This window comes from Pan troglodytes, chromosome 9 (genome assembly GCF_028858775.2).
Source record: "Pan troglodytes isolate AG18354 chromosome 9, NHGRI_mPanTro3-v2.0_pri, whole genome shotgun sequence".
NCBI lineage: Eukaryota > Metazoa > Chordata > Mammalia > Primates > Hominidae > Pan > Pan troglodytes.
The window spans coordinates 73355875-73376618 of NC_072407.2; the positions used below are offsets into that span (position 1 = coordinate 73355875).

At 51.3% G+C, this 20744-nt stretch overlaps 1 protein-coding gene across 6 annotated transcripts in view; it reads right to left on the bottom strand.

Annotated features, from left to right (window-relative positions):
• Positions 1–1264: 1264 nt before the first annotated feature.
• The window catches only part of ACTE1 (actin epsilon 1), a 40954-nt gene continuing 21474 nt past the window's right edge, over positions 1265–20744 (bottom strand). For 2 of the 6 annotated variants that reach the window (XM_063784245.1, XM_063784244.1), the window contains exons 5-14: positions 20479–20607; positions 17033–17143; positions 14010–14094; positions 12553–12714; positions 10111–10298; positions 8921–9047; positions 8395–8464; positions 8070–8251; positions 1951–2098; positions 1273–1555 (exon numbers count right to left, since the gene is read on the bottom strand). In XM_063784245.1, coding sequence (XP_063640315.1) covers positions 10111–10298; positions 12553–12714; positions 14010–14094; positions 17033–17143; positions 20479–20487 — 555 coding nt within the window. In that variant the 5' untranslated portion in view covers positions 20488–20607 and the 3' untranslated portion in view covers positions 1273–1555; positions 1951–2098; positions 8070–8251; positions 8395–8464; positions 8921–9047. Of the gene's footprint in view, positions 1556–1950; positions 2099–8069; positions 8252–8394; positions 9048–10110; positions 10299–12552; positions 12715–14009; positions 14095–17032; positions 17144–20478; positions 20608–20744 lie in introns of all 6 variants that reach the window. The other 4 variants (XM_063784241.1, XM_063784246.1, XM_016921479.3 and 1 more) reach the window with 4 other exon arrangements.

Sequence of the window (20744 nt, forward strand, 5' to 3'; positions counted from 1 at the left end):
GAGCATATAAGTGGTAAATTTTCAGAGTGTTTGCCTGTCCCCAAGTTATTTTTTTTATCATTTCCACCTATTGGAAAATGTATGAGATTCTAGGTTCAAAATAATCCTTCCTCTTAACTTGATGGTTTTCTTGTCTTGTCTTCTACAACAATTTGCAGTCAAGAATTCTGATAATAATAATAACTGGAGTCACTTTCCCTTGTGATAGTGGCACCAGATTTAGCAAGTAGAGATAATGCACAACATTTGGGACATGCTTATACTAAAAATTTGTTACATTTCTGAAATTCAAAATTTAACTGGGTAATCTGGGTTTTTTTCCAGTCACCCTACTTTAAGTTAACCTGCGTTTGCTGATTTCTCTCAAAGCCTCTAGATGTCATTATTTTTGATATTATGAAATTCCACTAGTGTCTGCAAGCAGGACCCTTCCTTGGGTCTGTGCAGCCCTCCGTGGCCCCTCTACACTGAAAACATGTGTCTTCTATTTGTTTGGTTGGTTTTTTCCTCTCCTTAGTTCTCTCTGTTCTCCTCTGGCATTCTTACTAGATGCTATTTACAGATTTAAACTGCCTGTTACACCTAAATAACCTTGATCTAGTTAATTCACTTCTCTTAGCACCAGTTTCTGCTTCATGAAATCAGCTATAATGAAACCAACCTCACAGAAACGTCATAAGGATTAAATTCATTGGAGGATGTAATGCCCCTTGCATGGTGAGCGCTATGGGTACTGCCCCGATCGTGCCTTCACGAGGCCAGAGCATCCATGCTGTTCTGCCCATGTGGGTACATCAGGCCTGTGGTAGGATGGCACTTCCTGCCTCTTGTGGTTGGGTAGGGCCATGTGACTTGTTGTGGTTAATCATGGCTATGTGCCCTGTGGCTTTTCTGGACTAATGTATTTAGTTGCCAATGTAAGACCCACCAGCACACTCTTCTGCTCATCCACAATGAATGACAATGTCTCTGATGGTCTGCTCTGTCACTGGATTCTAAGGGAGGATGATGTAGGAGGCAGCCCCTGTTGACCTTCAGTGGACATGCAGCATGAGGGAGAGACTGACTTTTGTTTTATGGCACTGAGATTTGGGGGATGCTTCTTCCTGCAGCACAGCTTCACCTTCCTGACTGATACACAGGAAGAGCCAGGATTTCCCTCTCCTCCACTACTCTGCATTCATGCAGCTTGTGTCCTGCGACACTGCGTAGTGAGTGTCCTGTGCTTCTGCCAGCTGAGCCCAGACAAAAAGACAGAGTCCATCCTTTATTGATCTTCTTTATTGAAGTCTGGGGGAGGAAGTGCCTTTGCCCTTGAGCTGGTTCTGAGCTCTGTTCAATTCAGCCACAACAAGGCTCATCCTGCAGTTGGTGTCGAAGGCACAGGCAACATGGTCCTGAAAGCCACACATCAGAAGCTTTTTCTACTGATGATGGAAGAGCCCATCTCCTTGTACTCCTTGCTGGTGACCCACATATCCTTGAACGTGGAGAGTGAGCACAAGGTGGAGCCACCTACCCAAGCTCCATAGACAGAATACGGACAGGTGGCCACCTGGATGGGGTTAAGGAGGCAGAGGAGAGTGGAGGGCAGAGGAGGGAAGGGGAGGTGGGGAGTGGGCAGGAGAAAAGAGAAGACAGCAAAATCAAAATACTACTCTGAAGTGTGGACACAAAACATCCACCCCTGAGAGAACTTCATGGACAGTTGTCTCTCCCTCCTGGCAAATACAATCTGTGATTTGCCATTAAAGATGTCGAACATTCCATGCCTACTTCCTGTAGCTTTATTTTTTTTTTTCATTTTTAGAGACAGGGTCTCTCTGTGCTGCCCAGGCTGGAGTACAGTAGCACAATCACAGTTCACTGCAGCCTTGACCTCCCAGGATCAAGCAATCCTCCAGCCTCAGACTCCCAAGTAGCTGGGTCCACAGGTGCGCACTACCATACCTGGCTAATATTTTAATTTTTTTTGTAGAGATGAGGTCTTGCTACATTGCCCACGCTGGCCTCAAATTCATGGCCTCAAGCAATCCTCCTGCCTCGGCCTCCCAAAGTGCTGAGATTACAGGTGTGAGCCACCATGCCCGGCCTGTAGCTTTAAACAATTAGATAAAATGAATAAGAGCACAGAGAACTCGTACCCTTGGCATTTTAAAACATGCAACACATTTTATCCATATAGAATGATGGTGCCTAAGGCATAGGTAGGTATTTTGTAGAAAAATTCGAAAATACAGATAAGCAAAATCAACCAATCACCAGTCATTAAACCCCCTGGAGAAATTCCTTCTAGATTGTGATGGGGAGTTTTCAAGACTTCCTCTCTCTCTTGCTAGGTTCCTCTTTTCATGACCACACCTATAAAGTGTATATTTCTTTCCATTTCTATTTTAGGAGAGAAAGTAGTGTTTCTTATACCAAGTCAGGTCACCTCTGGGCTAGGAGGAAGTGAAAGTCTCTACAGCCATTTGTCACTGATCCAGGTGACAGCCCCTTGGTGGAAGAGGCTCCCAGGTGCCTGGCATTGGTCCTTTCTCTGCCTGATGCAGGGGGCCAGGCATGGTGGTGTGCACCTGTGGCCCCAGCTTCTTGAGAGGCTGAGGCTGGAGGATTGCTTGATCCTGGGAGGTCGAGGCTTCAGTGAACTGTGATTGTGCCGCTGTACTCCAGCCTGGGCAACAGAGCCAGCCCCTGTTTCAAAAAATGAAAATAAAGGCCGGGCATGGTGGTTCATGCCTGTAATCCCAGCACTTTGGGAAGCCAAGGCAGGCAGATCACCTGAGGTCAGGAGTTTGAGACCTCCCTGGCCAACATGGTGAAACCCCGTCTCTACTAAAAATACAAAAAATTAGCCAGGCATGGTGGCGGATGCCTGTAGGCCCAGCTACTCAGGAGGCTGAGGCAGGAGAATTGCTTGAGCCTGGGAGGAGGAGGTTGCAGTGAGCCAAGATGGCACCATTGCACTCTCGCCTGGGCGACAAGAGTGAAACTCCATCTCAAAAAATAGATAAATAAAATAAAAAATAAATAATTAAAAAGAGGCCCCTGGGGCTCAGGAAGGTTAAGGTCACTCGCTCCAGGTCAGACACTTGTCATTTTCACACATTCACTAACTTTCCTTAAGGCACTTAGGTAGATAATAACAGGACATGCTTAGGATTCTAAGACATGGAGCAAATGCCTCGATGCAGGGATCTGCAGGGATCTGCAGGCACGAAGCGCTGAATGGAGATTTGGGAAACCCGAGGCTTAGGTGAGAGGGAAGGAAGAGTGGTTCCCCAACTCAACTGCCCAGTGTCTCCCGGCTCTGTCACACCACAGAATGGCGCTTGGCTTGGAAACCACTTGCTGGCATTGGTTAAGAAAAGATTTATCATTATAGCTAAAAAAATAAAAATAAAAAGGAAGAGTCAGGAGGGGGGAAAAAAAGGCATGGTTAGGATCAGGGCATCAGGCAGAGAAAGGGCCGACGCAGGCACCCGGGAGCCTCTTCCACGGAGGGGCTGTCACCTCAATCAGTTGATGACCTCATCTGCGTCTTATCTAAACAAACACACAAAACCAAATGGAGACTGGGATGGTGTGTGTGTTAAGAAGAAAGTAAATTGGCCAGGTGCAGTGGCTCATGCCTATGATCCCAACACTTTGGGAGGCTGGGGCAGGTGGATCAACTGAGGTCAAGAGTTCCAGATCAGCCTGGCCAACATGGCGAAACTCCATCTCTACTAAAAATACCAAGATTAGCTGGGCGTGGTTGTGGGCACCTGTAATCCCAGCTACTCGGGAGGCTGAGGGAGGGAGAATCACTTGAACTGGGAGGCAGAGGTTGCAGTGAGCCGAGATTGCGCTACTGCACTCCAGCCTGGGCGGCAGAGTGAGACTCCGTCCCCCCCCCAAAAAAAGAAGAAGATAGCAAATCACTAACAGAAGATGGCCAAAGGATTGGATTGAACAATTACGAGAAATATGTTTACAAAAAAAAAAAAAAAAACAGAGAAAAGAACAACAAACATTTCTTCTCCATCTACCCAGGTGCCCAGGGGTTTTGAGAACAAAGGACCCTGTGCTGGCGTGGACGTGGTCCAGAGCTGGCTCAGCCCTCGCCGGGACAGATGGGAGGCTCGGTGTTTCTGTGGGCAATTGGGTCATCCATTCAAAAAGCCTCAAATTGTGCATGATTCTGACTCCAAAATCCACATCTGGAAATGGATCTAAGGGTAAAATAACATTCTGAAGAAATAAGGGGGAATAATGGGCAGAGTTTTAGCTCAAGAACATTTATTACAGCAGATTTAGGCTGCTGCGAGAAACAATTATTTGAAAAGTTGCCCCCATTGAAATGAGCTGTTCTCTCAAGGTGGATGATGAACTCATTTCAGGGAAAGGATTTTCTTTAGGCAACAATTTAATGAGCTTTATGGATGCTTACAGGAGAATCTACCACTGTACCTCTTTCAGAGATGGCTTAGATGGAGAGAAATTACGCAGAGAAGAGCTAAATCACTGCCAAGTAATGGGAAATGGGCGATATCATCATCAAGCTTCATGGAGAATTTTTGGCGGGAGGAGGCAGTGGAGGGCACCTTGAGGACTCAGAAGGATGAAAGGGCTTGGACCAAATGCAGCCCAGCCACATGCTGGCAGGACAGAGATGGCCCAAAGATCCCCTTTGCAAATGTGGTCAAGAAACCTATAAAAGTATGCCAGGCGTGGTGGCTCGCACATAATCCCAGCACTTTGGGAGGCTGAGGTAAGTGGATCACTTGAGCCCACAGTCCAAGACCTGAACCAAAAAAATTAGCCGGGCATGGAGGCACACGCCTGTAGTCCCAGCTACTTGGGAGGCTGAGTGGGAGGATCACCTGAGCCTGGGAGGTCACCTGAGCCTGCAGTGAGCCGTGACCATGCCACTGTTCTCCAGCCTGGGTGACAGTGAGACATTGTCTTATTTAAAAAAAAAAAAAAAAAGGAAAGAGAAAAAAAGGAAGTTATGAAAGTATGATATTCAATTTTAATTTGTTTTCCATGCTGGGCTAATCAGTAGCCTTCTGTTCTGATTCAGTCAAAGTTCATTACACACAAGAGCCTGGAGTGGTCCAGAAAGCTGAGAGGAGGGAGACCAGAAACAGGCTATGAAGTGACAGCCAAGGGCTTTGGAGTGAGAAGGTGGGAGGGGTGATGGTTTTAATAGAATGTAAATGCCTATGATATAACATAAGATGGTCTAACGAGAGCTGCAGACTTAGGGAGGAAGGAAACGGATAACAGTTTTACAGCATCCCATGAATGTTTATGGCCTACAGGAAGAGGGCTGAAGACTTGGGAAGTGACAAGGCAGTAGGAAGATATTTTGTGTAATCCTGGCTGATGCATTTGTAATTCCTGATGCTTGTCTGTTGCTACGGAGGAGGGATAGGGACCACCTGGGACAGGCATCACTGCTGTGCATTCTCTTTCAAATCTCACCCTGGTCTATAGAGCAAGGACAGGAAGGGTACAGGGAACACCGTCAGATGGGCAAGGAGAGTCTCAGAGGCAGCCGAAGATGCTCTGAGGACACGTTCCAGACCCTTCCCTCTGAGCGCATCTGCCTGCAACCAGATCTGAGGCCCCTAGGGTTGGGGGTGAGAGTGATGGGTGATAGGGTGATATAATCTTCGAGAAAAGTTTAGGGGGCTGTGGGCAAAAGGGAGTAAGTCCTTGCCTCCTGCCTGTAGACTCTGGAGGAAGTCACCTTGCAGTGTCCTGTTCCAAAGCTGGCGGCTGGAGTGGAGGGGACAAGGGCAGTAAGACAGGTCTAGGGAGGACAAGAAGTGCTGAGATGGCCACTCATGCCCCTGCCCACCCTGGTGTCTGGAAGATCCCGCCCCCCTGCCCCGCCCACACGGAGCATACAAAGGGTGGCTGTGAACCCTGGTGACAGGCCCGAGGGGAGTGATGGTGTCCCTCTGGTGAGAGTCTGTTGTGCACCTGCAGGAGACCCCATTACAGAGCACCCTACAACTGGCCTGTAGGATTTGCAGCCAGCTCAAGGGCCAGCTGGTGAGATGGGAAGGATTCAGGGCCAGCTCGACAGGGACGCCCTGCAGTGACAGCCCCCAAAGACCCCACATCAGAGGCTGTGAGGCCTCTGACACAGAGGAAGCCAGAGAAAGTGTCCACTGGGGACAACCCTGGGTGGGGCCCCCACGGGGGAAGAGTGCTTTCATTTAACCAAGGGAGGCTGCATTCATGGGACAGCTGCTGAGCTCAACTGGAAATGAGTGAGTGACATTGCCCCTCCTGCCCCAGCCAGCCAGGCCAGGTGCGTCCCACATCCCAGCAGTCCCAACATCCTGACAGTCCCACATCCTAGCAATCCCGACATCCTGACAGTCCCACATACCAGCAGTCCCTACATCCTGACAGTCCCACATACCAGCAGCCCCGACATCCTGACAGTCCCACACACCAGCAATCCTGACATCCTGACAGTCCCAACATCCCAACAGTCCCAACATCGCAACACTCCCAACATCCCAACAGTCCCAACATTCTCACAGTCCCAACATCCCGACAGTCCTGACATCCTGACAGTCCCAACATCCCAACAGTCCTGATATTCCAACAGTCCCCGACATCCTGACTGTTCTGACATTCCAACAGTCCCGATGTGCTGACAGTCACAACATCCCAACAGTCCTGACATTCCAACAGTCCTGACATCCCAACAGTCCCGACGTCCTGATAGTCTCAATATCCCAACAGTCCCAACATTCCGACAGTCCCGACATCCTGACAGTCCCGACATTCTGACAGTCCCGATATTCCGACAGTCCCGACATTCCGATAGTACCGACATCCCAACAGTCCGGACATCCCAACAGTCCCAACATCCCTACAGTCCTGACATTCCAACAGTCCTGACATCCCAACAGTCCCAACATCCCTACAGTCCCGACATTCCAACAGTCCTGACATCCCAACAGTCCCAACATCCCTACAGTCCCGATATCTGACAGTCCCAACATCCCAATAGTACTGACATTCCAACAATCCTGACATCCCAACAGTCCCAACATCCCAACAGTCCCAACATCCCGACAGTCTCAACATCCCAGCAGTCCCAACATCCAAACAGTCCCAACAGTCCAACAGTCCCAACATCCCAACAGTCCCAACAGTCCCAACATCCCAACAGTTCCAATATCCCAACAGTCCCAACATCCCGACAGTCTCAACATCCCAGCAGTCCCGACATCCAAACAGTCCCAACATTCCAACAGTCCCGACATCCCAACAGTCCCAATATTCCAACAGCCCCAACATTCCAACAGTCCTGACATCCTGACAGTCCTGACATCTCAGCAGTCCCCAAATCCTGGCAGTCCTAACATTCTGACAGTCCCAATGTCCTGATAGTCCCAACATCCCAACAGTCCTAATGTCCCGACTGTCCACACCTTGTGTCCCTATGACATCTACTCTCTGCACAGGAGCCTGAGCAGTTCTCCAGAGCCTACTTGGACAATGTCTCTCCTCTGCTGAACCCTGCCGGGGGTTTCCAGACCCTCTTGGAATGGATGTCCTTCTGCAGCATCTCTGACCTTGCTTTCCTGTTGCCTTTGCTCACTCGGCCCCAGCCAACCCCTCCTTGTCCTTCCTCCAGGAAGCAAGCCTCTGAGCCACTGCATGGGCTGTTCCCCCCATGGCTGAATGTTCTTCCCTAGATATCCACATGGCTCACCCTTACCTCAAGTGCTTACCCCATGTCCCCTTCTTGAAGAGGCCCACTCTGGCCCACCCTGTATTCAGCAGCCCCGGCCCTGCCCACACTCCCTCCCACCCCGTCCTTTGCTGCACTTTCCCCATGGATCACAGCCCTCCTGACATGCCACTCATGTCCCCTTCATGTTTATTCGTGACGTTTATTGCTTCCCCCGGCAACTAGAGTGAAAGCTCCAAAGACTTCCCAGAAGGACTTCCCAGGTGCCAGGAGCCATGCCCGGCATATCTGATGTGTTCAAGGTACATCTGTGGAATGAATTTGAAGCGCTCCCAGAGGGGATGGGTTGGGGAAGCCTCACCTTCACATAAACTGTAGGGGACACCAGCTCAGATATTTCTCTCTGCATCCGGAATCGCAAGCCGGGGCAGGAGCCCGTCCCTCCGGACAGTAGCATGTGGCCAAAGAGAACCTTCTGGAGGTCGGGGTTGCAGGAAGTGATGCTCTGGATGGCCATCGTGTGGATGCCAGGGGTGTTTTTCCCTGTCAGGACAGGCAGAGGGAGAAAGAATGTTGGAAGCCAGAGGCTTGGCGGCTGCACACCTGGGCCCCTGCCTCCCAGCGGAAGGCCTTGGGTGCTGGAAACCTCCCTGAGCCTTAGGTAGCACCCAGCAAGGTAGGCAAACCTTAGCTTAGCTGGGCTCCCATCAGGGAATGCAGGGAGCCACCCGGTCAGATGACAGGACTCAGCTGCTCCTGGTTGAGGAAATAAATAGGAATTCTCCACTCTCCTCCAGGAGAATTTATATTCAACTGTTATTGACAGTTCTTAACATGTAATGCCTTGGTATCAATTATATAAAAAGATTCCTGTCGAGGCAGCATCCTCCTTCCGGCAGCCTTTGAGAAATGACACTGATCCCTCCTTTCTTGGCTCATCATTTGGCCACATGAATAAACTCAAATATAATGAGAACTGCCCTGAAGAGATGTGTGCCTTGTATTACTAGGTTGGTGCAAATGTAATCGATTACTTTTGCACCAACCTAATATTTTCTGTTCAAAATTGTGAGCCCCTGGGAAGGCTGCGTGGTGCCTTCCGTGCCTCTTGCCTGTGAGGAAAAATTGCCGAATAACCTTGGACTCAGGACAAAAGGCTAACCCCAAGGGGCATTTAAGAGAGGCCCGGCAGGAAGGCCCTGCTAGTTTCACCGTTCTGGGGTGGTGCTCCTGTTCACTGGGACCCAGCCAGACCCCGGGGAGAACTTCCCCACAGTGGGTGAAGAACCTCAATTTCTTCTCTACTTCACATTGGTGGTGCACGTGACCAGGCCATCCCCTGCACAGTTGAACAGAAGAACACAGAGATAAACCAACTAACTTACAGAAGATTCTAAGTGCCAGGTACTCACTGGGTCCTCAACCTGGGGAAATGGTTACTTCCCCACCCTTAATTCCCCTTTGTCCTTTACGAAGGTAACAAATGAAGAATTGGACTCCGGGGAACACCTGCTTTTCCATGTCGACCAGGGAGATTCCATCTTCCCCACCAGTAGGGATTTCACCCTCTGTCATTTTTCCCGTTCCACCAGGACAAATGTACCAGCTGAAGCATTTAGGCAGCTCTATGCTAAATCAAAGTCTCTAGATCAGCCACATTTGTAAAGCTCCCTCCAAATCCAGGGTGATTACATGTCTGTCTTAAATTGTATTGATATTTATATTTCAGATTATTTTGTAAGTAGGCAGAGTACCAACAATACATTTTGAAAGAGAAGACCATTTTGGTGAGTTTCCTTCTCTGTAAAATGGGATAATTTTACAGAGGTGGATTTAGGGGTGGATTCAAGGATATAACACTCGCAATGGTCAGTGAAGTGACAGGCAGACTGTAAGTGCCTAGTGAGTGTTAGCTGGTGTCAGAGGAGCTTTTGAAACAGTGTGCTTGTTTGCTACTCAAACCACACCCCCTCCTGGCAGCCCTACTTCCCTTCCCTTCCTTCCTTCCTTCCTTCCTTCCCTCCTTCCTTCCTTTCTTTCCTTCTTTTTTTCAGATGGAGTCTCGCTCTATTGCCCAGGCTGGAGCACAGTGGTGCGATCTCGGCTCACTGCAACCCCCACCTCCCAGGTTCAAGCGATTCCCCTGCCTCAGCCTCCTGAGTAGCTGGGACTACAGGCAATGTGCCACCCTGCCTGGCTAATTTTTGTATTTTTAGTAGAGACAGGATTTCACCATGTTGGCCAGGCTGGTCTCAAACTCCTGACCTCAGGTGATCCACCCGCCTCAGCTTCCCAAAGTGCTGGGATTACAGGCGTGAGGCACCATGCCCGGCCCCTTCTTTCTTACAGGGTGTTCGCTTGCTCATGTCCAGGCTAATTTCTGTCCCTTCCTGCGGATTCACCTATGAGTTTTGACTGGAAGAGCACCTCGGGGCAGAAGAACTCTCCTGCCCAACGGTGATCTCTTGGCCGTCAGGCAGCTGATATTTCTGTTGGTGGGAAGGTGAATCGGTTTTCATCTTTTCCTTGTCAAAGTCCAAAGCCACATAGCAGCATTTCTCCTTCATGTCCTGGATGTACTCTCGATCCCCTGTGGGACAAAGGAAAAGTGCCAAACAGAAAAAGGCATGAAAATGAGATGAGTTCACAGAAGCACCTTTGGTGAGGTTGAGGCTGCACCACTAGAGCTGTCATTTCTATTTCCATTTCACACTCCTGGCGCTCTTGTTTCTGCCATGTGTTGAGCCTGAGTTTGTGGAAGAGTAGAATAAGTATGTCTTGAACTAAGATAAAAGGGATTAGGACATTTCAGCATTTCAGAAGTTGATCTCCTTCTACATACGGTGTATGTTTGGGGGAGGGTGGGGGGGAGCTGGAAAAGCAAAGCCGACTTTCTTATCTACTGCTATGAGCGGTGCCATTGGTGCCCCATCCCCCAGCTGCCGCCTGCTCACAGCTGCCCTCTTCTCTGGAGAATTGCCCACAGTGGATCAAAATCCCCACCCAGAAATATCGGGAAGGTTACGTACACTCCTTCTCTTTTTGGATGGCTGACAACAGGCTTTAAACCCAGCTGTGTCTTCTCGCTTATGGTTTTATGCTTTTTCTATCACTCTTTTTGAGTTGGATAGGGGAACTCTGCACCGCCCACCTGGAAATGTCACTTGCTCTTCAGCACCCTGACGTCTGCCTTCTACCTTCACTGGCTCCACCTAACCTGCTGTTGCCTGGGTCTGTTCTGTACTCCTAGATCCAAAAACCTGAGGACACTCTTTGGTTCTTTCCTGACCTCTTTCCCTCGGCAGCTGAGGTTGTTAATCACTCCCTTCCTTCCTTGGCTTCTGGGATGCTGCACTCTCCTGATATTTGTTCCTTTCTTCATGTAGTTGGGGCTTTGATGAGGCAAATTTGGGTTCAAATCCCATCTCTGCCATTGACCCAATGCCTGGCTTTAGGCAACTTCATTAACCTCTTAAACCTTCCCTTCCCTTATCTGCAAGAATGAGATAAATGGTCATTCGCAGGACTGTTGGAAGGATGAGAGGCAACGATGCTCACCAAGAGCTCACCAGGTGTGAGGCATCAATAACATGCTATGACTTTGCCCTGCAACCCTTCTCACTTTCCCTCTAATTGCTGTTATTCTTTAAGATTCCATGCTTTGCATCGCTTTTGACACAGACCTCTTGGTCTTCAAGGAAGACCCTGGGATGCAAGATTGTAGGCTCACTGGGAATGGGTGTCATGCAGGTTATACAGGCTGGGAATCTAGTCCAGGAACTGGGTGCAGAGAAGGACAGGCACCTTACCTGGAGCCTTGGGTTCATATCCCAGCTGCTATACCATTTATCATTTATGGAATGTTGGGCAAATCTTCTAATAGCCTTCCTGAGCCTCTTCCTATTATTATTATTTTTTTAAGAGACAGGGTGTTGCTTTGCTCTGTTACCCAGGCTGGCATACAGTAGTATCATCAGAGCTCACTATAACCTCTGACTCCTGGGCTCAAGTGGTCCTCTTGCCTCAGTCTCCCAAGTAGCTGGGACTACAGGTTGCTCATCACCACACCTTGCTAATTTTTTAATCTTTTTGTAGAGACCGGGTCTTGCCGTGTTGCCCAGGCTGATCGCAAACTCCTAGGCTCAAGTGATCCTCCCACCCCAGCCTCCCAAATTGCTGGGATTACAGACATGAGACATTGCACCTGGCTGCATCTTCCTCTTGTAATGGAAATAATTGTTCCCTCTCATAGGGTTACAGTGAGAAGCAATGAGAAAATGCATGTGAAATGTTTACTTGGCCTGGTGCTTTCTATAGGATAAGTTCTCTATAAAGTTTAGCTCATCGTCATCTTAACAACTGTCATCATAACTATCATCACCATCACCATCATTACCACCACCACCATCATCATCATTACCACCACCACCATCATCACAGTCATTGTTACCATTACTATAACCATCATCATCACCATCACCATCATCATCACCATCACCATCATTGTCATCATCACCATCATCACCACCACCATCATCACCATCACCACCAATCACCATATGACCATCACCATCACCATCATCAGCATCACCGTCATCACCATCATGGTCACCATCACTATCACCGTCATTGCCACCACCATAATCGTTATCATCATTATCATTGTCCTTATCATCATCATCAATCCACTAAATGTCCCTAAATATAAATAAAGTTGTTTTTAGAACTTGAATGATGGTCAAGTAGTCTTAGCTTTACACACTGAGGGCTGTAGGTTGAGCTAGCAAAGAAGGCTATTATACCCCAGAGACTAGTTTACCCAGCCAAGAATAGCAATTTCCTACCTGTGCCCACCAATAATTGCACATTGTCTTTCAACAGTTGCAGGAGGTACGAGGTTAGGTCCTGGCCCACTATGTCCACCTGGAAGGTTGACTGATGCAAAGGACAGCCATCAGCGATGGGCACGAAGTGTGTCATTCCTTCTCCAGATTCAACAGTCATGCCTAGACAAGAGAACATGCTGGTACCATAATGCAAAGCCAATGACATCCCTTACAATTGTTATATCTGCAGTGAGAGAAGGCAGAGAGGAGCTAACAGAGGAGAAGACAAAGATTCTCGGGAGCCAGCTTTCTTCCCCCAAAGGGGAGTGCACAAGAAGGAACAAAAGGGCTGGCTGTTGTGGATGGTGGCCCACAAGTTTTCATATGACACCACACATGCAGGTTTCACAGTAGTGGTCCAAAAGGTAGAAGAGGAAAAATCATACCAGGATTTTTTTTCCTTTTGTTGTTTTAATTGACAAATAATACTTACACAGTACTTATACTGTATACAAATGCCCATAGCAGCTTTTTTTTTTTTTTTTTTTTTTGAGATGGAGTCTTGCACTGTTACCCAGGCTGGAGTGCAGTGGCATGATCTGGGCTCACTGCAAGCTCTGCCTCCCAGGTTCATGCCATTCTCCTGCCTCAGCCTCCCGAGTCGCTGGGACTACAGGTGTCCGCCACCATACCTGGCTAATCTTTTGTACTTTTAGTATAGACGGGATTTCACCGTGTTAGCCAGGATGGCCTTGATCTCCTGACCTCGTGATCCACCCGCCTTGGCCTTCCAAAGTGCTGGGATTACAGGCGTGAGCCACCGCACCCGGCCCATAGCAGCTTTATTTACAATAGCCCCAAACTGACAACTCAAATATTCGTTCACGAGTGGATAAAGTACAATGTATTCATAAGATGGGCTACTATCCAGCAATGAGAAGACATGAACTCTCAACCCACACACAAGGATAAATCTTCAAGTAATTACGCTGTGTGAAAAAAAAAAAAAAGAAACCCAAAAAAAGTGCTGACCTCCTGGTCCATTCATACAAAATTCTAGAAAATGCAGACTCCAAGGCAGCTGGTGGCTCTCTGGGGACAGACTGGAGGGGCAGACTGTGTGGTGCCAGGGAAAAGATTAGGGGTGACAGATAACATTCATTATCTTGGTTCTGAAGGCTTCAAGAGTAGACCCATGTGTCAAAACTTAGCAAATTGTACACTTTAAACACATGCAATTTATCGTATATCAATTACACCTCAAGAAAGCTATTAAGAAAAAAAAGTGAGTAAAGTAAACTGTTAAAACCTGGGAGCGAATCATTTAACCAGGAGGGATGAAAGGGTCTGGAGAGTGCGAGCTGTGTGGGTCTTTGTCTTTCGTTACTGGTCAGGGAGGGAGTGGGCTGCGCGCAGTGGTGAGCGTCTCAGCCGGAGGGAGGGGGAGGGTGTGGGGCTCCCACAGGGCTACTCACCGGAGGTCTGGCCAGAGGCATACAGAGAAAGGACTCCTTGGTTAGCTAAATACAGGACAGGTATGTTGAAAGTCTCAAACAGCACCTAGGGAGAAACATCAGCCACCCCTGGCGGCCAGGCCCGCAGATGAGGTGGGCTTCTCCTTAACTACCCAGGCAACATGAGTACCACCTGCAAGAGGCACTTGGTTCCCCGCACCACCCAAGAGAGACCCAGACCATGGGCACAGAAACACATTCCTCCTTATCCCAGCTTTGCTCCAATGAGCTCCGGGACACTCTCAGTTTCCCAGTCTGTAAAATGGACTCACACCCATCCCAGCCACCTCTTAGGACTGTGGGGAGACTTGGATTAGACGGCAGACTCCCTACAGATGGGCTCCTGGGTATGGGGGCTGTCCGTGGATGTCTGGTACCTGGCTCAGGGTGATTAGGACAGGTGCACAGTGGCCCCAGGGTGTGAAGTACTGGGGTGTGGACACTGGGAGCAGCCCAGAGTTCAGGGAAGGGCCTGGCCTGGCAGCAGGACCCCTGGGTTCTAGGCCTGGCTCTTACAGCATGTGTGACCTTGGGAGATGACTGCTCCTCGCTATGCCTCAGTTTCCTCATCAGAAGGAGAGTAGTGGTACCTCCCTGGGGATGGTGCTGAGGACAACATGAGTTAACACCCATAAAGCCCGTGCCACAGTGCTTAGTGTATACTGAGCATTCCACAAATGCCATCACTTGCTGGTCCCAGGCCTCAGTTTTCTCATCTGTAAAATGGGAATCGGACCATAGGGAAGGACCGTGAAGACCATGTGAGCTCTGTAACCTTCTGGCCCCACAGCAGGCCCACGGGAGTCAAGGCTGGCTTTTGTCTTTGTGGGAATTTTTTGAGGCCTGCTGGGGCTGGTTACGGGATGGAGAGTTCAAAGCAGGGCCCACAGATGTAGAAATATCCCTTTGCCCACAGTGAGGAGAAGCCCCACGCGAGTGGGCTGGCGGTTGCCTGTGGCCTGCAGAAGCCCCCGCCTTCCTCGTGATGTCTGTCCTTGGCTCCTCTTTCTTGGGTCGCCCATCAGGTTCTGCCCACAGGGCTCCAGAAGGAGATCCAGGGAGGGGAGGGGAGGGCTTGCTGACGTCCCAGCTCCCTCCCTGCTGGGTCCCTCTTCTGAAGGCCACAGCGCCTGGGTGACAGCCCTCCCTGGGAACTGAAAACCATCCACTGCTCTTTCAGGCTTAGGGGTGGTAGCAGCTGCCCCGGGACACCCCTGGATACCGCACCCTCTCATGGGGCTTTTTTCGAAAACTCACGCTCACCTTTGTGTATAATCTCTTTATGACACTCTCACTAAACATGCCCCATGTGAGTGTACCTTTGACTTCCTGCTGGGTCCCTGATACAGTTAGAGGGTGAATTTGGAGAGGACCAGGGCAGAAAGGCAGGCAGTGCACCCAGCAGGTGGGAAGCCACAGAGGCAGGCTGGATGCCAACCCCACGGCTGGAGCCCTGGCTCATCCCACAGGCCAACTGCACCCAGCTGCGGGGCGCCTGGGGTTTCGCCAGGTGTTCTTCAGTGTGTGTCTGTGGGGTGTCTCTGAGTGAGACCAACACGTGGATCAGGGGATGCGTAAAGCAGACAGCCCTCCTGGATGTGGGTGGGCCTCATCCAATCAGTTGCAGACCTGATTCCATCAAAAGGACAGAGTAAGAGGTAGCCCCTCCGGCCCAACTGCCTGCACCCAGACACCAACCCTTTCCTGCCTTCAGACTGGGAGTGGACATTGGCTCTTCCTGGGTCTAGACCCCGCTGGCCTCCAGACTGGAGCCAAAGCACGGGCCCTCCTGGGGCTCCAGCTTCCCAATGGCAGAGCCTGGAACTTGCCGGCCTCCATCACTGTGTGAGCCAGGCCCTCATCCTGAACCCCTCTCCGTGTCTACGCTCATCCCACTGTTCTGTATCTCCAGAGAACTTTGCTGCCCCCGCCGGGGAGTGAGATGTCCCCTGTGGAGAGGGCCATCCCACTCCTTCTCCAGCTCCCCACCGCCTCACGGGCACTCGACAGTCTGAAAGTGGGAGCCTGCTGCGCCCTGACCAGGCAGCCCATCTGTGGCCCACTCCTGTGAACCACCTCTCCACAAGCCGACGAGGACTCAAGGGTCCGCTCAGGGCCTGGTCTTAAATGAGGCGGCAGCTCATGCCTGCACCGTGATGGATGGAGCCGCCGTTTCTGGGCCGCCTTGTGTGCCTCTGCAGGGAGCAGGTGGCGCCTTGAGCCCTGGGTCTGTCTGTGGGTCACGGCTCACTGCGGGAGACACCGCTGGGCTCCAGGGACCCTGGGCCAGGTGGTGGAACTGTGCTGCTTGCTTAATGAGCTCACCAAATGTCCTCATTAGGAGCAGCTAAGGATGTGATGGGAACATGGTAGCCAGCAGCAGCCCAGCAGCCCCCACCCCAGCCTTAAGGAGAGTGCCACACCTTCCTCTCTTCTCCAGCCCGGGCCCCTGCCAGGCCCCACTGCCCAGCCCCGTCAGGGCCACCCTGTCAACACACACCAGTGCCTCCTGCCTGGTGGGCAGGCCCAAGAGGAAGCTCAGAGAAGAGACCCAGGAGCTTTTAAACCAGAATCAGAGGCCGGAGTCAGACCTGCACCTAGGACAACTGAATTGTGGCTGAGAGTGGAGTTGCAGGGCGAGACCACTGGGGTCTAGGCAAGCACGCCAGCAACACTCCGCATGACCTTAGCCAAATTGCTTAAGCTCCCTGCTGCCGCAGGCTCTTCATATGTACAAAGGGGAGTATGGTCCTCTGCCCCATGGCTGGTTGGAAGGCCTGCATGAAGTCACGTGTATGAAGTGCCTGGCCCCTGGCCAGCACCCCGGCGGAGGCCGGCATGCTTGGCGTGAGTGTCGATGGGGTGTCCCCTGACCAGCGTCCTCCTCTTGCTGAGCAAGGAGCAGGTAAGGCCGGGGTTGCCCCCCGCTCAGGGGAGACCAGATACTGACCCCCTGAGGCCCTCACCACCACTGGCCCCGGTACCTGTGTGACTTTCTCTTTGCTGGGTGTTGGGTTCAAAGGCGGCTCCATCACCAGCATGGGGTGCTGCTCTGGGGCGATGTGGAGCACCTGGTAGAAGGAGTGATGCCAAATCTGGGAGAAGACGGGATACAGAGTCAGCAGCTTCCTGGGGCCAAGGCCAGGCTTCTGCAAACGGGGCAGGGCATGGCTGCAGGACCAGGCAGGGCTTTAGGTTTTGTTATTTTATGTTATCTTATTTTATGTTATTTGTTTGACAAAGCAGTATTTTATTTTTATTTTACTATTTCTATTTTTCCAAGACAGAGTCTCGCTCTGTCGCCCAGGCTGGAGTGTAGTGGCACGATCTCGGCGGCTCACTGCAACCTCCAACTCCCCGGTTCAAGTGATTCTCCTGCCTCAGCCTCCCGAGTAGCTGGGACTGCAGGTGCATGCCACCACGTCCAGCTAATTTTTGTATTTTCAGTAGAGACAGGGTTTTGCCATGTTGGCCAGGCTGGTCTTGAACTCCTGACCTCAGGTTATCCACCCACCTCAGCCTCCCAAAGTGCTGGGATTACAGGTGTGAGCCACTGCACCCAGCCGTCAAAGCAGCATTGTAAATAGCACTTGTGATGGCTGAGTGACAGAGAGGTCATCCTGATCTGAGGGAGCATCAGGGAGACAGCGTGGCTTCAGCAAGATGCAGAACCTCCACTCGGTCACCAGGCCTGGGGCTAGGACGTGGGGCTGAGACCAGTGAGGCCCAGAGCTTGGCTAGAGCATCTCGTGGTCTGATGGGGTCAGATACCACCACCAGGACTTCAAGGGTGTGACACAAACTGGGGACTCAGACGGGTGGATGCTGCACAGGGAGAGAGTGCAGGTGTGAGCCCAGTATGAACGGAAGCTCCACTGCACACCAGGCCAGCCCCGGACAAGCAACCTGATTCTGTTGAACCTCATTGCTCATCCTCAAAACAGGAAATGTTCCCTGCCTCACAGAGGAGTGTGACAGTGAAATGGTGGCCTCGCCGAGAAGTCTGGTGCATTCATATCCCACGGTTGCCATCACAAAGCCCCAGAGACAGGGCACCTCGCACTGCAGACACTCATTGTCTCCCATTCTGGAGGCTGGAGTCCCACATGAAGGTGCCGCAGGGCTGGTTCCTCCCAAGGCCTCTCTCCTTGGCTTGCAGGCACTGTCTTCTTCTGGCTGTGTCCTCACAGGGTCCCCCACTGTGTGTCTGCATCTAACTTCCTCTTCTGATAAGGCCCCAGTCACATTGGATTAGGGCCCACCCTAATGATGTCTTCTTAACCTAGTTGCCTCTTTAAAGCTGCTATCTCCAAGCACAGTCACACTCTGAGGCATTGGAGGCTAGGATTTCACATGTAAATGTTGGGGGACACAATTCAGCCCCTCACACCCGGTACAGTAGGGGCTCAGTACACCATGGTTGGTTATCAGGTGTGAGTCGGCTGCCTGTCCCTGTGGGGGGACGTGCCCCTGGGGGAGGGCAGTGTGGAGGGGCAGCCTCCTGCAGGCAGGCACAGGACCTGGAAGCATGAGGCCACAATCCCTGTGAAAGAGCAAGAGCCAGGCATCAGCTGCAGATGTGGCCCATCCTTAGATGACCAGCCTGAGGCAGGGAAGGGACACAGCCAGACATGAGCTTGGAAGAGTCTCCTGAAGACAGGGCGGGGTGATGAGAGGGAGGAGGTGGGAGACATGGGCACAGAGGAGGGTCAGTGTGTGATGCTGGCAATTCAGGGAAGATGGTGAAGCCAGGAGCCAGGACCCCTGAAGCCACGCAGGACCCAGAGCCTTGGGCTCCCTCAGGCAGGTGAGCGCCCCACAAGGCAGCAGAGGGCGGGGGCCCCTGGGACCCATAGCTGAAGCCGTGCTCTCCAAGACCTGTCTACACAGCCCATGTTTCTGCATTCCCGTCACATTGGGCACCACAGCCACAGCTGTGCAGGAAAAAACACTTGTGAACGGTGCTACCACTGCCCCCGCCAAGATGGCCCCATGGCCCTCAGGCCCTGGAAGTCACGCCCTGTGCAGACCTTTCCTACATGGAATCAGGACTGGCTTGTGTGACCAACAGAATGTGGCAGAAGTAATAGTGCGACGGCCCGGGCTGTGCCACGGTGGCCTGGTGCCTCCACCTTGGCCTTTTCCATAGTTCCCCATGGGGGAAGCCAATCGCCAGGTTGGCAGGAAGTCGAACAGCCCTGGGGGGAGACCCCCATGCAGAGGAAGCACCCCACGGCCACCTGATACTGGCGCCTTGGAAGGCACTCCTCCAGCCCCAGTCAAGCCTGCAGCCAACACAGCCCCTGAGCTGTGGCAGCCACTTGAGACCCTGAGCCAGAACCAGCCTGAGGAGTCACTCCCAGATTCCTGACCCACAAAACTGAGAGTGATGACCATTGGCATTTTGAGCCTCTGCATTTGGGGCTAACGTGTGAAGGCAGCATTAAAACATTGTGATCAGTTGAATTGTGTCACCCCAAAATTCATATTTTGAAGTCTTAGCCCCCGTACATCTGAATGGGACCTTATTTGGAAACAGGGTTGTTGCAGATGCCATCACTTAAGAGGAGGCTGGGTCCCCAATCCCATAGGAAGGAGAAAATGTGGACACAGACACAGACAATGCCACGTGAACCTGAAGGCAGACATCGGGGTGACACATCTGTGAGCCAAGGGGAGCCAAAGACTGACAGCCACCAGGGGAGAGGCCCAGGACACAGGCTCTGGCACGGCCCTGCAAGGAACCAGCTTGGCCCACACCTTGACCTTGGACTTCCAGCCTCCAGGATGGTGAGGTAATGAATTCCTGCTATTGAAGCTGCCTCGTCTGTGGCTGGGACAGGGACACAGTAACTAACAGGTACATCCTCTAAGGCAGTGCACGGCCTGTCCAAATGCACATGGAGGTCCTAGCCAGAACTTCAGTTACTAAGTGAGGGAGCTGCAAGTTCACCATACTTACCACTTCTTAGTGTTTGGGACTGAAGACTTTTTTGCCATTTGTTTGTCTGCTTTGAGACAGGGTCTCCTTCTGTTGCCCAGGCTGGAGCACAGGGGCACAATTGGAGCTCACTGCAGCCTCCACCTCCCAGGCTCAAGCAATCCTCCCACCTCAGCCTCCCCAGTAGCTGGGACCACAGTGGCACACCACCACAGCCAGATTATTTTTTAATTTTTTGTAGGCATGGATTCTCACTATGTTTCCCAGGTTGGACTCAAACTCCTGCACTCAAGCTGTCCACCTGTCCAAAAGTGCTGGAATTACAGGCATGAGCCACTGCGCCCGGCCAGGACTGAGGACTTTTTATCCGTCATCTCTCTCAGCCCTCACAGCAGGGTCTGTGTTAGGAAGGCCTGCACCCCTGTCTCATAGCTGGACCTAGCTAGGGAGGCCTATGAACACGTCCTGCCTGGCAGAAGCTGTACCCACCTTCTCCATGTTGTCCCAGTTGGTTGTTGTTGCCCAAGAAATGGGGTATTGCAGGTTGAGTTTCCCTCGCTTTTTCTGAACCTCCTCTCCAATGAACTAGTCTTCCTCTTCCATCCCCAGCAATACATTCTGAAAGACCCAGGCCAGGACAGATCAGCTTCTAGGGTTGACTGGGGTTGGACTCCCCTGCAGCTGGCTTTCATTTATGGAGACCCAGTGAGCAGTGGCTGGGAGGCCACAGTGGCCTTCGTGGGAGACTCCAAGCC